We start from the raw sequence: 15,339 nt of genomic DNA on the forward strand, positions 1-15,339 counted from the left end.
TCATGGTTTCTGGATTCTGCCCCAGAGCATTGGCTCAGTAGGTCAAGGGCAGGGCCACGTGATTTGCCTTCAGTAAACCCCCAGGTGATGCTCATGCTGTGGCTCTCCAGACTATGGAAATTATAAGGTAACTAGAAAATGACTCAGAATGTGTCCTCCTTTTATGTGTGCACCACTCCTAACCAGCCTACTTGCTGTTCTTTTGATCTTGATCCAAGTGCTTGAATGGAATCCAAGACAACATGCTTGGATTAAACATAATAATCTCAAGATATAGGCAACCATTTTGCAGCCATATGAGAAAGTCCAATGTTTCTTAAAGACATTCTGGACCTTTAGATATTTATAATTCCATATATAATCATATTTCACAGTGGTGTTACAAGCTTAAATTTATAATTTTAAAGAGGCTAACCTTTATGCTCAGGTTTATAGATTAAATAATCTATGTCAGTGATTCCCTTAATATAAATTGAAATATCATTTAATAGTTAATAAATGAATGAGGATCAATCTGTTGTAGTTATCTTCTGTGGTAACTGCAAAATAAATCACAGAGTAATTAAATAAAACATACATTCAACACTTAGATAATAAAACATAATTTAGTTACTTGAGTTCTAAAATTTTCTCCCAAAGCAATTTAAAAACTTCGCAAATTAACAGGTTTAATTATCCATCGTACCTGTTCATAGTTACTATGTCTGCAGGAAGCAAGAGTTAGGATAGAGAATAAAAAACTCTTTTAAAAATGTCTTTGGCCTCAATGAGTGTGCAAAAGTGGCCTCTTTATAAAGGCACATTTAGAGCTGAGCTGCTTTTAGCATCTAGGAAAAGACACACTCAAAAGTCAAGTAACCATGTCTGTTTGGACCAGTTTTAGCATCTCTTCCCATCTCTCCTACCAGGTTGACTTCCTTATACAAAGCTGAGTTTAGAGCTTTTTAAGTGTTGCTAGACATAAGGAATGCAATGCATGTTACATGTATGTCAACACATACCTCCATACATCACAAAAACATTTTGTATTAGCAGAGGCAGGACAATAAAAGAGGTAAGGTTTATGGGAGAAAAACAACACTTACAAATGTTGTGCTTGATCCTTCAGTGATCATAATAAACTCTTATGTGAGCACACATGTGGAAATTGGAGAACAACCTAGTGTGTTTTCTCTGGTACACCATCCACCTTTTTTCAAAAAAAAAAAAATCTAATTAATTAATTTGCAAGGAGACAGAGAGAATGGGAGGGCCAATATCTCCAGCCATTGCAAACAAACTCCAGATGCATGTGCCTCTTTGTGCATCTGGCTTTCCATGGGAACTGGGGAATTAAATGGGTTGTTAGGCTTTGAAGGCAAGTGCCTTAACAGCTGAACCATCTCTCCAGCCCCCACCATGTACCTTTTTTGAGACAGGGTGTCTCAATGCCTGTGCTCACTAGCTAGCCAGCCTCAGGGATCCTTCAGTCTACACCTTCCCCAGTACTAAGTTTACAGGTATGTATCAATATGTCTGACATCTTCCATGGGTACTAGGGATCAAACTCAGGTTCTCATACCTGTGAAATAAGCACTTTACCCTCTGAGCTATCTCCCCAACCCTGTAACTCCTTTTTTATTATTTAAATAAATCTCAGAAGTAACCATGTTTCTGAGCTCAGTGAATGCAACAAGTTATTTTTAGTTTCACAGCACTAGGCAGTAAGGATAATTGAATGCTGGATGCAATGGTCTCCTCTCTGCAGATATTGCCTGGTGCCTTGTTCCACTCAGCCATCTCTATAATTAGAGCTATCAAATTGGACTTCATGAAAAATTAAGAGAATAATGAGGGGCAGAAAAGCAACTTGTGTTAAGGTTATTTAATAAATGTCACTCAGAGTCCAGCACCACTTCCACACAATTTGGGTTTTAACGGCAAATGTTGTGAGATCAAGCAAAGGTACTGCAAGGAGGTTCGGAGCCTCCCAGGCTGGCACTACATGTGAGGCTGGAATAGGGAACCACACAGGGCCAACCTTACTCCCCAGAGCTTCTAGAGCTCATGGGGTCATTCACGTACCACCACATCTCTCTCTCTCTCTAAACCTTAAGGAAAATTAAAAGAAACAGATCTATGCCACAGCCAGGAGGGAGAGAAATAACATTTATTCTGACTACCATATTGCATTAAAATCCCTTTCTTTATCTGCTTGTGGCCACTTTTGGTTGCTTATGCCTCATATATTACAAGTCAACGTGAGCTGCAGTGAACCTTGACTCCTTTTATTTTGTCTTTCTTTGTAGTCTTCATTATGTGTGCTTTTGATGGACACATAATGCATGCACACAATTTTAGAGTGCCATGTGATATTTGGATTGGTGGATCCATTGCAGTGATCAAATTAGACTAATTACCATGTGAATCACAACAAACATCATTTCTTTATGGATAGTATAGACAAAGCCCTCTCTTTTAGTTATTTGGAGATATGAAGTGTATTAGTATCAACTGTGCCCTGCCTTCTCCCCCACGATGGGCTCTATCTCTGGAACTGTGAGTTGACCTAAACTCTTTCCTTCCCTCGGTTACTTCTGCTCAGGTATTTTGTCCCAGCAATGAGAACGTAATTGATACACCCACACAATACACCCACAGTCTGGAGACCCACAGCATCAGCCTCGCCTGGGGATTTGACAATACGAATCACATGGCCCTGCCCTTGACCTACTGAGCAAATGCTCTGGGGCCGAATCCAGACACCTGGAACACCAGGGCTTCTTCCTCCCTGTAGCCATATAATTGTTCCCGTTGACCAGCCTCTCCCTGTTTGTTTCCCTTTCTTTTTTCAAAACTTAACTTCTTCCCACTAAGTCCTCCCTTGTCTCCTCCTAGGCTCAGCCGTCCTCAGACATCCCAAGCAAATGTCTCACTGAGTGTTCTGCCTGATGCTCACTGTTCATCAGGTCCTGGAGGTGGTTGACTAAACGTGCATTCAAAGTGTGAACATAGGCTCGTTGTGAATGCAGTCATGGATAAATCTATTGGGCAACAATGCAGTATTTACAGATTAAAATCCAAACAGATGGTGTCTCATTTCTTCTACCCCGATCCATTCCTGCTTTGCACAGTTTCCCGGCCAGTAAGATCCAAGTCTTTTCCAGTAAAGTTATACTTAGGGATGCTTTTGTTTTTTCCAATGAGCCTTTGCAGGAGGGGATTGCCTTGGGCAAAATGGCTTCTAAAAGTACAGCCCCAACAGGGTGACACATCATCTGGCTGTATCAATTAACCTTCTCATTTCTGGGACAAAATACCTGGCCAGAAACAACTTAGGCAAGGAACGAGTGTAGTTCAAATCACAGTTTCAGAGGTTAGAGTGCATCGTGGTGGGGAAAGCAAGGTGGGAACAGGAAGCTGGCATAATATCCTCATGCCACCAGGGAGAAGATAGAAGGAGAAATGAATGCCACATTTCATCTGTCTTCCTCTTTTAATGCAGTCTGGGAATCCAGCCCATCGGACGGTTCTTCCTACAGCTAGCATTGGTCTGCCCTCTCTCAACAAACCTCATCTAGAACATTCCTCAGAGACATGACCAGAGATTTGTTCCCACTGTGATTCTAGATCCTGCATAGTTGACAATCAGCGAGGAACCATCACTCTGGACCTTGGTTTTTCTCACCTACAATGAGAGTGAAGTTGAATTCTAAAATTCCATGATTATAAGTGCAAGAACCCATTAACCATCCACAATGCTGAGGGATGGTGTGTGTGGTGCAGGGGAACAGGGAGGAAGTATTGACTAGGTGAGAAGAATGTCACATCACAGAAATAAGGCTTAGTGATGTACTTCAATGTTGAACGGCATTGAGAACCCAAAATAGAATAATCCAAAACTTGCTATATATTCACTAACTCAAAACTGAAGTGAGGGAGTTCTGAAAGATAAAATAATTTTTCCTCTCAGTTGTCCAGGCCACAGAACCTCACTCAACATGTCGCTGTGGCATTTAGTGCTCTGAATGGCAGTGAGGTTCACGGTGCAGAATCTTCAATCTAGGGTACAGGCAGAGTCAGAGGTTCTTTAGCCTTGTGAAGCCAGAGTGACAAGTATGACTTGTTCGCTGTAGCAAATACTTCTAGCATAGCCTCACCCACCGCCAACTAGAATGAGAATTACATAATAGCTTATTTTGAGTGTGGCTATGTTTGAGCCCCTGAAGGGTCTCTCCAAAGAGGAATGACAATGACATGAGAGAGAGTGCCATTATTACAGCTGGGTGCTTTATTTTGCAGCAGAGGGGACTGAGTATCTTATTCTGACAACACTGCAGTATCCATAGACTACTCTCTATAAAGTGATTCGGGGCAGTTTGAGAAGACTACCTTACTCCCAGGTTCACTAGAAAATTTCCACTGACTTATCAATTGTATTTTAGGTTGAGTTAATACTCCTTCTAAAATTCATAAAGTCTGGTAAGTGGTATAGTGGGAGAGAATTGACCCTTTCAAAATAAAGAATATGAGCCCAAGTTAGATCATGAGACATTGCTTGAAACCCTTCCCTGTTGAAAACCAGCTTGAAGGGTATACATACCAGTGCTAAATCAGCCTTGGCTTTTTAAAGCAATGCTGGGCTAAGCGATGAGAAGGATGGGAAGAGGAAACAGCACTTAATAACATGATCTGTGCTGACAGTCACAGACTAGAGGAGAACAGCAAATCAGGAAGTGAGGAGGGCACATGAAGAAAACACTTCATAGAGGTGTTATGTCTGGAGGGAAAGACTATAGAAGAAAATATTTCAGAGAGACTGTCATTTCTGGTATTCAAGCATATATGGAGGGAAAAACTGTAGAAGCCAAAGATGTCTTTCACATTTCTGTTTTGAACAAGTATACCCCGTTAGCCAAATCAGACAAAAAAAAAATAGAAATAAAATGAGATGGTAAGACATGATCTGATTGAGATTGAGACATGTGTGGACCATCAAACTAGAAAAGTCTGATCACCACTTGAGACTGTAGACAAGATTGTCAGACATTCTGTTATAGCTGTCAGGAATAGATTCAGAGGCTATTAGCTGACAAGTGTCAGTGGAAGCTGTAGGCATGAATGTGATTGCTCAAGAAGAGAGAATTGAATGGGAAGAAGGTTAGAAGAGAAATATTGAAATGCATTCATATTTAAGAGCATGCACAGAGAACTATAAGTCAACAAGAAGACAGACAAATTGTGGAAAGCCAGAGAAGCCAGGAAATAAGAGAACATCACTCCAAATGAAGCTGATAAGGGTACATAAGTTACTGAGCTTGACAATGAAGAGCTCATTGGTGACCTACATGGAGCATTGCACTAATATCTCCAAGAGCAAAGGTCTCATTGCAGAGGCCGAATGTATGTTTAAAAGATAAAAATGGAGCTTGGGAAGTGGCTTAGTGTTTAAAGGTGCTTGCTTGCAAAACCTGATGGCCAGGGTTCGATTTCCTAGTACCCCCATAAAAGTCAGATGCACAAAGTGATACAGGCATACAGAGTTCATTTAAAGTGGCAAGAGGCCCTGGCATACTTGCTTTCTTCTCTCTCTCTTTTTCTCTATCTCTCTCCTTGCAAAAAAATTAATTAATAAATATTTTTAAATGGTTCCACAAGCTTGCTAACCCAAATTTAATTCCCAGCATTCACATAAAGCTGGATGCAAAGTGGTATATGTGTCTATGATTCCAATGCACCTGCAAAGGAGGCTGAGTCAGGAGACTATCAAAGCTCATAGGTCAGCTAGTTTCAGCCTTTCCAGAAGCAAAACAAGAGAGACTCTGTCCCAAACAAAGTAGAAGGGCAGGATTGACACCCCAGTGTTGTCCTCTGACCTCCATACACATGCCATGGTATGTGTGCATGTGTGGAGAGTCAAGTTTCATACTTATGAGAAGTTTGAAAAGCAAGGAAAGAGAATAGCTAAATTGTCAATGGGAAAATTGCTCATATAAATTTGACTCTCATTTTTTAATTTTAATGTGTTATTGGACAAGGAAGCAAAACTAACAATCAAGTGATCTAAGATGAAGAAAAATGATCAACAGAACAGAATCCAAAGGAAAGAATGGAAGCCTCACGTTGAAGAGAGCACTACTTGGGAACGAGGCTTGATTTTTCATAGAAATAGCAAATTTACATGTTAAAAAGGATATAATTCAAATTAAAGATCTAAAGTAAAAATGTTAAAGGAGTTAATGTAAAAGTATTATATTACATTTTATACAAGATACTACAGGCTTTCATTCAAAAGAGTTCCAAGGGTAACTCTGCAGACTAACACATAGCCCTTGGACCTATTTCCTAGGGAAATGAGGGGCGAGGAGTGTGGTCTGGCCTCCTGAGCCAGAATTCTTTACATGAGCAGAATCTCACCCTACCAGTGATGAGCTGAACCTGAGACAAGGCAGCATGGGCCACCGTAGAAAAACAAGGCAATGAGACAGTAATGCACATGTGTAGAAGCAAAGCTCACACTAACACGTCTTCTGTGCAGAGTGTGTGTATCACGTGAGGGTCTTGGGGTACAAGACAACATTAGATGTCAGGTAGCTCCACAGTGCTTGGTGGTCAGTGCAACACCAATGTTATAAGTGGATAAGTGAGCACACATTCTCACTAGATCCATGGGGAAAGAATTGGTACAGGTTAGAGATAAAGAGTATAAATGCATACAGGGTTGTCATGGTAACCATATCTTCTGAACCATCGAGTCATGGTTTGGATATGAGACAAATATTTGAAATCCAAACTAACTTGGTAAGTCAAGAAGAGTTTTTGCCAATGAATAAAAGATGATTTCAGAATCAGACATGCTCCTAGTAGTCAGAGCAAGGTGCCTGTCCACAGAGGAAACCCTGGCTGTGGGGACAGCTCCTGAGGAAAAATGCCATGCTTCCATCGGCCGCTCCTTCTGCAGACCCTGGCAAATCCTGCTCTTAGAGGACGTTGGGAGAGACATCTAGGCTCAGGTAGTGGTGAGACAAAGCCTGGGAAAGAGATTCAACTTTCACAGAAGTTTTATTTATGTCACCAGCCAAGTAGTTCTGGTGCTAACTCAGCTTCCAATTTAGCATAGATTCATTAATTCTAAGGTTTCAACATTGTTCTATTGTTTTTTTTTTCCTTTTAATAAAAACTCAAGTTTAGAACCAGGTATGGTGACTCACACCTATAATTCTAACACTCAGTATGCAGAGCAGACACATCACCATGAGTTCAAGGCTAGCTGGGTCTACTTGCTAAGCTTATAACAGCCTGGACAACAGAGTGAGACCTTGTCTAAAAATAAAAAATAAATCAAGTTCATCTTATCTTATACCACTCATATAGCTAGGCTAATATGTAAAGATTTATGCAGAATATTAGGTAGCTTCTGATATTTCCTAAGTAAACAATCATTTTTAAATACATTGTTGTTCTGAAATTCAAATCTACTATCTGACTTTAGGATTCAGAGAAATTTCCTCAATTAGGGCACATAAAAATGCAGGACTCAAATGTCAGTAATGTTGCTGCCAAAAATGGTCTTGCAATTAGATAATTACATGAATGTTTATTACTTTCTGGTCACTGCAAAAGACTACACACATTAGAAGGAGCCATACACGATGGCCTCATAATTACTGTGCCTGCTTTAGTGGTATGATTTGAATAAGATAAACATGTAAAGTAGAAAATTTCCTTTTTTTTTTCTAGCTCCCCACCCCTTTTGCCTGGTTATATGACAGACACAGTCTATCCACACCTACCCAGAAATACACATCTATCAAAAAAGAAAAAATAAACTGTCATCCAACGTTTAAATTTCTATAGTTTGACAGTTTCATATTTTCATGTAACAACCAATTATTTGATAAGAAATATCTATTCACAAAACACCTGAAGTGTACTGGTGGGAAAATTGCATAATTTCACCCATGTAACCATTTCTTATAGCTTCAATATTATTACCATAATAGGTGAACAAGCCACCTGAAGGTCTATAACAAACTAATATGAAAACCAAATATACACTTCTTTATTTGGCTTTTCAAGGTAGGGTCTCATTCTAGCTCAAGCTGACCTGGAGTTCACTCTGTAGTCTAGGGGTGGCCTCAAACTCACAGCGATCCTCCTACCTCTGCCTCCCAAGTTCTGGAATTAAAGGTGTATACCACCACGCCCTGCTCAAATATACACTTTAAGTGAGAAACAACCCCACCCTGTCTCTTGACAAGCAACCTTTGCTTTCAAAGCCATTTCCTTTCAGGCAGGGGAGCTGTGTGCCCTGTATCCACAGGGAGTGGCAAGCCTGGGAAGAACCAGATGGAAGGGTTTCTTTCCCACACCCTTTCGAGAACAGTGTCACTCAAGGGAAATCAACTTGAAACTGCTCGTAGGACAATAGCAAGACAATGCAATGACAAGCCAAGATTGGGCCATTCCCCTGTGTTGCCTTTGTTAGGAGTTAAAAAGTTATAGTTTATTAGGCAGATTGTTTAAATGCAAGCAGTTCTCAATATTTTTTAAAAAGATAAATACACGTGATCTAATTGTCTTTCTATACAAGTTTTAGAAATTCTGAGACTCCAGGGTTTTAATTTTCCTGTTATAGGTGAGGACTCTGCATTACAGTGCAATATATTTGCATGCAAGAGCCATGAGCATCTCTTATACTGAGACAAATAGAAGATGTAAGAGTCTAGAAGAAACATTGGCTCTGATAAGAGGGGAAGAAATTAAGGGGTCCTAAAAGTTACCTAGATTTGAGTTGAAATTTGGCATGAGAGGACAAATAAAATGTTTGATTTTATAATATTTAAATGTTTTTGTCACTTTCATACATGTCTATAATGTATTTTGATCATATTTACTTTCCACGATCCTCTCTTATGCCCCTCCAACTGAATCCCTTCTTCCTAAGTCCCTGTTCAACTTTCATATCTTTTCTTTGTATATAGCCCACTGAGTGGAATTAAGGTTGCTTCCATAAGCATAGGCAAATTTCTGGGGGCTACACCACCAAAGAAAATACCCCCATCTCCTCTCCTAGCAACCACTAACTGGCGACAACTCCTCAGGAAGGGGTGGGACAATAGTTGATTTTCATTTTAATATATTCAGTCATGTCAGTACAATCTAGAACTACTTGCTACCGAAGCATGTAAGTGATACTTCTTGATCACTGTGTCTTAGTGTGAGAAAGGGCTCTTGAGAGATTGTAAAACTGATACCCAGTATGTCTCTCAGGGCAACTTCTTAGCCTGGGGTAGATCCTAGGAACTTAAGGTAATATTGGTTCCTATACTCATTTGATAAGCTTCCTAGATCTCAAATGTATATAAGTCATGGACTACTTGGTTTTACTTGTAACGGTTAGTTTTATCATGACTTATGATCATAAGTAGACCTGCTTGTCCAACAACTCTATACTAATGATAGGAAATTAAATTTCTGAAGACTCAGTGGAAGTTTCCACTGCAGTTTCAGAGACTCTCCCAAATTATCCTTCACATGAATTTCTTTCTGATTGATATTATACATCTATTATGAAGCATTGTTTTATTTTACTTGCAACTAACACTATAGAGTTTTTTTTTTTCTTTTTGCAAAAATATAACAAACAAGATAAAATTTTCCCAAATGCTGGGAAAACTTCACATTGATCATGTACTTTCATTGCAAAACTGAGTTCAAATTAATAGGTTAGTATGTCTATTTATTGTTTGTGTTTATTTATGGTATAAGTTATGTTACAATATCTGTTAACATCATTTTAAAAACAAATTAGATAAAATGGAAAGTTGGCCTCTAAATTTTGCACTGTAAATCCAAACATGACGAAGTAAGTTACGTTGGTCTGTGAAAATTTTTGTTTTGCTCCCAATTTCACTCACGAGCTTACCTCAGATCACTGAACTCACTCACGAGCTTACCTCGGATCACTGAACTCACTCACGAGCTTACCTCGGATCACTGAACTCACTCACGAGCTTACCTCGGATCACTGAACTCACTCACGAGCTTACCTCGGATCACTGAACTCTCTCACGAGCTTACCTCGGATCACTGAACTCACTCACGAGCTTACCCCGGATCACTGAAACCACTCACGAGCTTACCCCGGATCACTGAAACCACTCACGAGCTTACCCCGGATCACTGAACTCACTCACGAGCTTACCCCGGATCACTGAACTCACTCACGAGCTTACCCCGGATCACTGAACTCACTCACGAGCTTACCCCGGATCACTGAACTCACTCACGAGCTTACCTCGGATCACTGAACTCACTCACGAGCTTACCTCGGATCACTGAACTCACTCACGAGCTTACCTCGGATCACTGAACTCTCTCACGAGCTTACCTCGGATCACTGAACTCACTCACGAGCTTACCTCGGATCACTGAACTCACTCACGAGCTTACCTCGGATCACTGAACTCACTCACGAGCTTACCTCGGATCACTGAAACCACTCACGAGCTTACCTCAGATCACTGAATTCACTCACAAGCTTACCTTGGCACACTGAATTCCTCAAGAAAGTAGAATGTTACCTTCAGTCTCATCTCTGTACAGCACACGATGCCCTGAAAGCAAAATCAGGCCTGTCTTCTCCAGAGAAATATGGAATCCCTGCATGATTTGTTTATCATTACTTAAAATCCTAAAGTTGGACAACATATGAACAAAACATACTCTCCCAATCAGATCCAATACTATGCATGCTTAGCATACTTTATCCAAAAATATATAACACAAAATGCTCCAAAATTGAAGAATTTTGAGTGCTGTTTTTGTTCTCAAAAAAAGTTTTATATTTTGGAACATTTCAGGTTTCAGGGTTTGAATAACAACTGAGTAGTCAGGAAATTCCAGGCAAATTTTTTAACATCTTACAAACTCTGAAATCTGATGTAACCTTGCTCCTTAATGTTTTAGATTAGATACTCAGCCTGTTCCCAAAAGTTTATCTTTAATAGGATTTTTATTTTCATTTCATTTTATTTGTGAATATATTAATGATTGGCACATATTTTGAAGCTACATATATTTTTAAATACTGTGTGCCATTCTACAACTTATACATTAGGAATTTGTCATGTTCTGGAGCATTATTTTGTCATGCTTTGCAACCCATCACTGTAACCAAGAACTGCTTTGCTCTTATTCTAAGCATGCCATCAAGTTGATCAATATTTTCTTCTATGAGAACCTCCTGGTTTCTTCACAATCATGCAAGCCTTTACATTTGATTTCAAAGGCTAAAAATAAAGAACTGGAAAGATAGCATATTTGTATGTTGTTTGAAGTTACCACCTTGCAAACAAAATGTTTTTATAAAAAACAAAGACATTCTTCCCAAAACCCTGAAATAATATTGTTCATGGTCTTTCTGCAGCTAGACCCTGAGGCCAGCGCTAGTCTAAAAGAACTTCAAGTTAAACTCAACGGTGTTCTGGATGAGCTGAGCATCACCTATGGTGAAAGGTAAGTATCCTAAGTAGTTATTGTTTGAGTGACTGGGTTTTGTTTATAACATGCCTGCAGAGCTACAACTCACACTGGCTAGATTCCTTCACCCTAACCCTAGGCGGAACATCATCCCCTCTGAAAAGTCTTTCAGGATGACGATGAGGTCCAGCTGTCAACTCCACTCAGCCTTCATAGGTAGGGTTCACCATGCATCACTAGGTCCTAAGTCCACATTTACAGGTCTGCTTCCCTTACTTTTCTCCAAGTTTCCAAAGGGCAGAACTCTTAGCTCTGATCTAACTGCAATTCCAGCATATAGAGGATCCCTTGGGACACGGAAGGAATAAAGAGAGGGCTGGAGGAAGGAAAAAAATCCTTGCGTGTAGGACGTATGGGTTATGTTCATACCATACATATTGATATGATTGCATAGAAAAATTGTACCCCAAGTCAAGTGGAGTCAGGATTCTTGGTTTTAGAACTTAAAGAAAGGAATACAACCCCTTCATGAGAAGGAGTTAGCAAGCTACTGCCATGTTTAGATTTTTCCTGTTACTGAAAAAGTCAACTTGTACTAAAGAGAAGCTTACCCCAGGTAAACTTCGTTTTGGTCCTATGGGAAAAAGCAATCACTGGGCTATCAAGTGTTGAAAAACGAAACCAAATACATCTTTGCAAAGGTTCATCAATTTAATATAGAATTTGCTATAAGTATCAGTTCAATAAATGTTGACTACCAACTGAAACTATATGTTCCATTTTGTGATGAAGTTGTAAAATGGTCTTCACAGCAGGAGCTATCTGAACACTACTCACTGTCTGTTGTGTTCTAGAAGGGAAAGAGATTCATCAACATTTAATGATTACTGAGGCCATATTTCACAAGGAAGACTAAAAAGACCCTGACAGCATCATGCAAGAATGAAGCAGAAGGAAGGAAGTCGTCCCCCCCCCCCAGACTTCTCTTCCTTGTCAGGGGCAGGATCACAGCTCCCTTAACTCCAGTGGTGTGGTAGCCTTGATGGAGTCTCCTCATAGCTCAGACACTGTCCTGAGCTCAGGATATTCACTTCCCCTCCCCACTCTGCATGGGAAGTGGGCTGCATGTGTTGCTGACTTAGCCTCACTGTTAATCAGCAAGGTGAAGGTTGCATTTGCCCTGCAATTTGAGAGATGGGTGGTGCTCCAGAGGTGTGGGGCTCACTGGCTACATGACAAGGCTTTGGCTCAGCCATGTCAGGCATGCCTCTGTTCTGGCTGTGAATTAATGTGTGGTTATGAAAATACTGGTAGGCAAAGCCGTTGTAGTTAGTTAAACTATCCTAATGAGCTAGGCCATCTGAGGACTTCGGGGCTCTTAAAAGGAGGAATATTGAGGTTCCAAAGACTAAAATATGAATCCTGATTTTTTAAATAATGTTTTTTTAATTTTATTTATTTGAGAGAGGGGCAGACAGAGAGCAAGCAAGAGAGAGAATGGGTGTGCCAAGGTAGGCTCTCCTGCCCCACTGCAAACAAACTTCAGACACATGCACCACCCTGTGCACCTGGCTTAAGTGGTCCTAGGGAATCAAACCTGTGTTCTTTAGCTTTGCAGGCAAGTGCCTTAACCACTAAGAAATCTCTCCAGTCCTGAATCCTGATTTTTAAAAATCTGGGCAAATACTTGTTATAAGGGGTGGAGTAATGACATTAGGAGGGACTGCGGAAGTGCTTCATTTGTACAGGACCAGATATTTTATTCGATGTATTGAAACCCAAGAAAGAATCCATTCCTTTGTTATTTTCAAGTTATCAAAACGAGCTTATTGATTTGCTCAATCAGGGTCATTTGGATTTTTCAAGTAAACAGGCTGTATGCCATGCTTCCTTTGTAAAGAGAAAAGTTATTCCATCCTTGTTGCTATGATACATCACCCACATGGTGGGTGGGAAGTCTGCAGCAATCAGTGTGACCACGTTGCAAAGTCAAACTGGAAAACTTTCCTCTGAGTCTACCTTAGAGTCTAAAATTAACCTAGAGCATTATAAACAAAGGTGTAATTAATTCTGAAAGTCAATTTGTTCTTGTTTTATTATAAACCACAGATAGGGGTTGGGGAGATAGCTCATTTGATGGCACTTGCCCAGTAAGCATGAGGACCTGAAATTGATCCCCAAAACCTATAAAATGCTGGGTGCATCAGCGCATATTTGTAAACCCTGCACTGGGGAGGTAAGGAAAGGAAGACTCCTGGAGCTCACAGACCAGCCAATCTAGACTAACTGGTAAGCTCCGGACCAGTGAGAGACCCTGTCTCAAAGGAAGTGGATAGTGTTCCTAGGAAGGACACTTGAGGTGTACACTTAAACATGTACACACAATGCATAAATACATACATGCTGCCAGGTGTGGTGGCACATGTCTTTAATCCCAGCCCTCGGGAGGCAGAAGTAGGAGGATCGCTGTAAGTATGAGGCCAGCCTGGAACTACATACTGAATTCCAGGTCAGCCTGGGCTAGAGTGACACCCTGCCTCAAAAACAAAATCAATAAATACACACATACACAAACACACACACACATACATGCCACAGATAGTTCTCCCATGACCAGCTGTTATAAAAGTTTGCTGTGGACCCAGAGCAGAGGCATACATATATCTGAGGTCTTTCTAGGGGCCTTGACAGGCTCACAGGACCCACCTCCACAGGCACAGTGATTTCACGCCAAGGATAAGTGAAAGATGATATTAAGACGGTCTTAAATTTTTTCAAAGCGTGTGTCACATGGATTTCTGCTTTATATGTTTTTCATTGTTTTTCTTTTTCTTTTTTGTTTTTCTCTTCTGGTTTACTGACTTTCTTTGAGCTTGAGTGCCAGAAGCTGGCTCAATTATGTAAATAAACAATTAAGGGATATTTCCTAGGAATCATTCTGGAAGTGTTTGTCTCCTTGGGAGTCCACATAGCCTGTAAGTATTTACTTGTTTCAGATTGTATGAATAAAAGCCTTTTTCAAACAAAACATAAGATAGCAAAAGAAAAGACCTGTGATAGATGAATTTACTGCAAAGAGAGAGTTCTCAGGTGAGGTATAAGTTGGTTTACCCTGGACTCTGCAAGAAGTGGACCATGAGACCACCCCTCCCTGAGCTTGAGCCTGAGCTTTCTCCTCCCCCTGACAAGGTCTCTCAGTCCTGACTGCTCAGGAACTGCCTTTCAGAATGTGAAACATAGACGCTGTAGGCTTTGCTCCACCCCTCCCATCTCCCCAAAGCTCTGATTTGAGGATCAATGCAAGAGAAAACCACTACCTCAGTGAGAGCTACAGCCAGTAGGATCATTGATGACCCCCAATAAACCCATCAGTTAGGTATTTCCAACATTATTTGCATTATTTTTTGGTTTTTGTTTGTTTTCCAAGGTAGGGTCTCACTCTAGCTCAGGCTGACCTGGAATTCACTATGTAGTCTCAGGGTGGCCTTGAACTCTCGGCTATCCTCCTACCGCTGCCTCCCGAGTGCTGGGATTCAAGGCGTGCGCCACCACACCTGGCTGCATTCTTTCTCTATTCTCCCAACCAAGTATCTGTGACTACTACACCCATTGAATACGCATATCACCACAAAGACCCATATCTTCACTACCCCCCTTCCTTGCAACTATTACCTGGCAATAAATAAATAAATAATAAACAAAGGTGGGTGTAGTCAGATGAGATCCTAATGGTGAGAGATGTGAGGTGTCCTGGCTGACAGCCTCATAGACGTTGTTCCACTGAGTAGGAACAATACAACGGATTCATAAATAGTAAACAATCACAAGAAAGTGGGTGTGGTGGCTCATGCCCATGATCCCAGCACTCTGGAGTCT

At 40.6% G+C, this 15,339-nt stretch overlaps 1 protein-coding gene across 2 annotated transcripts in view; it reads left to right on the top strand.

Annotated features, from left to right (window-relative positions):
* The window catches only part of Unc13c (unc-13 homolog C), a 583,772-nt gene that overhangs the window by 495,928 nt on the left and 72,505 nt on the right, over window positions 1–15,339 (top strand). For both annotated transcript variants that reach the window (XM_045160688.1, XM_045160689.1), the window contains one exon: window positions 11,411–11,499. In XM_045160688.1, the coding sequence (XP_045016623.1) occupies window positions 11,411–11,499 (89 nt within the window). The remainder of the gene's footprint in view (window positions 1–11,410; window positions 11,500–15,339) is intronic.

Source organism: Jaculus jaculus, chromosome 10 (assembly GCF_020740685.1).
Source record: "Jaculus jaculus isolate mJacJac1 chromosome 10, mJacJac1.mat.Y.cur, whole genome shotgun sequence".
Classification (NCBI taxonomy): domain Eukaryota; kingdom Metazoa; phylum Chordata; class Mammalia; order Rodentia; family Dipodidae; genus Jaculus; species Jaculus jaculus.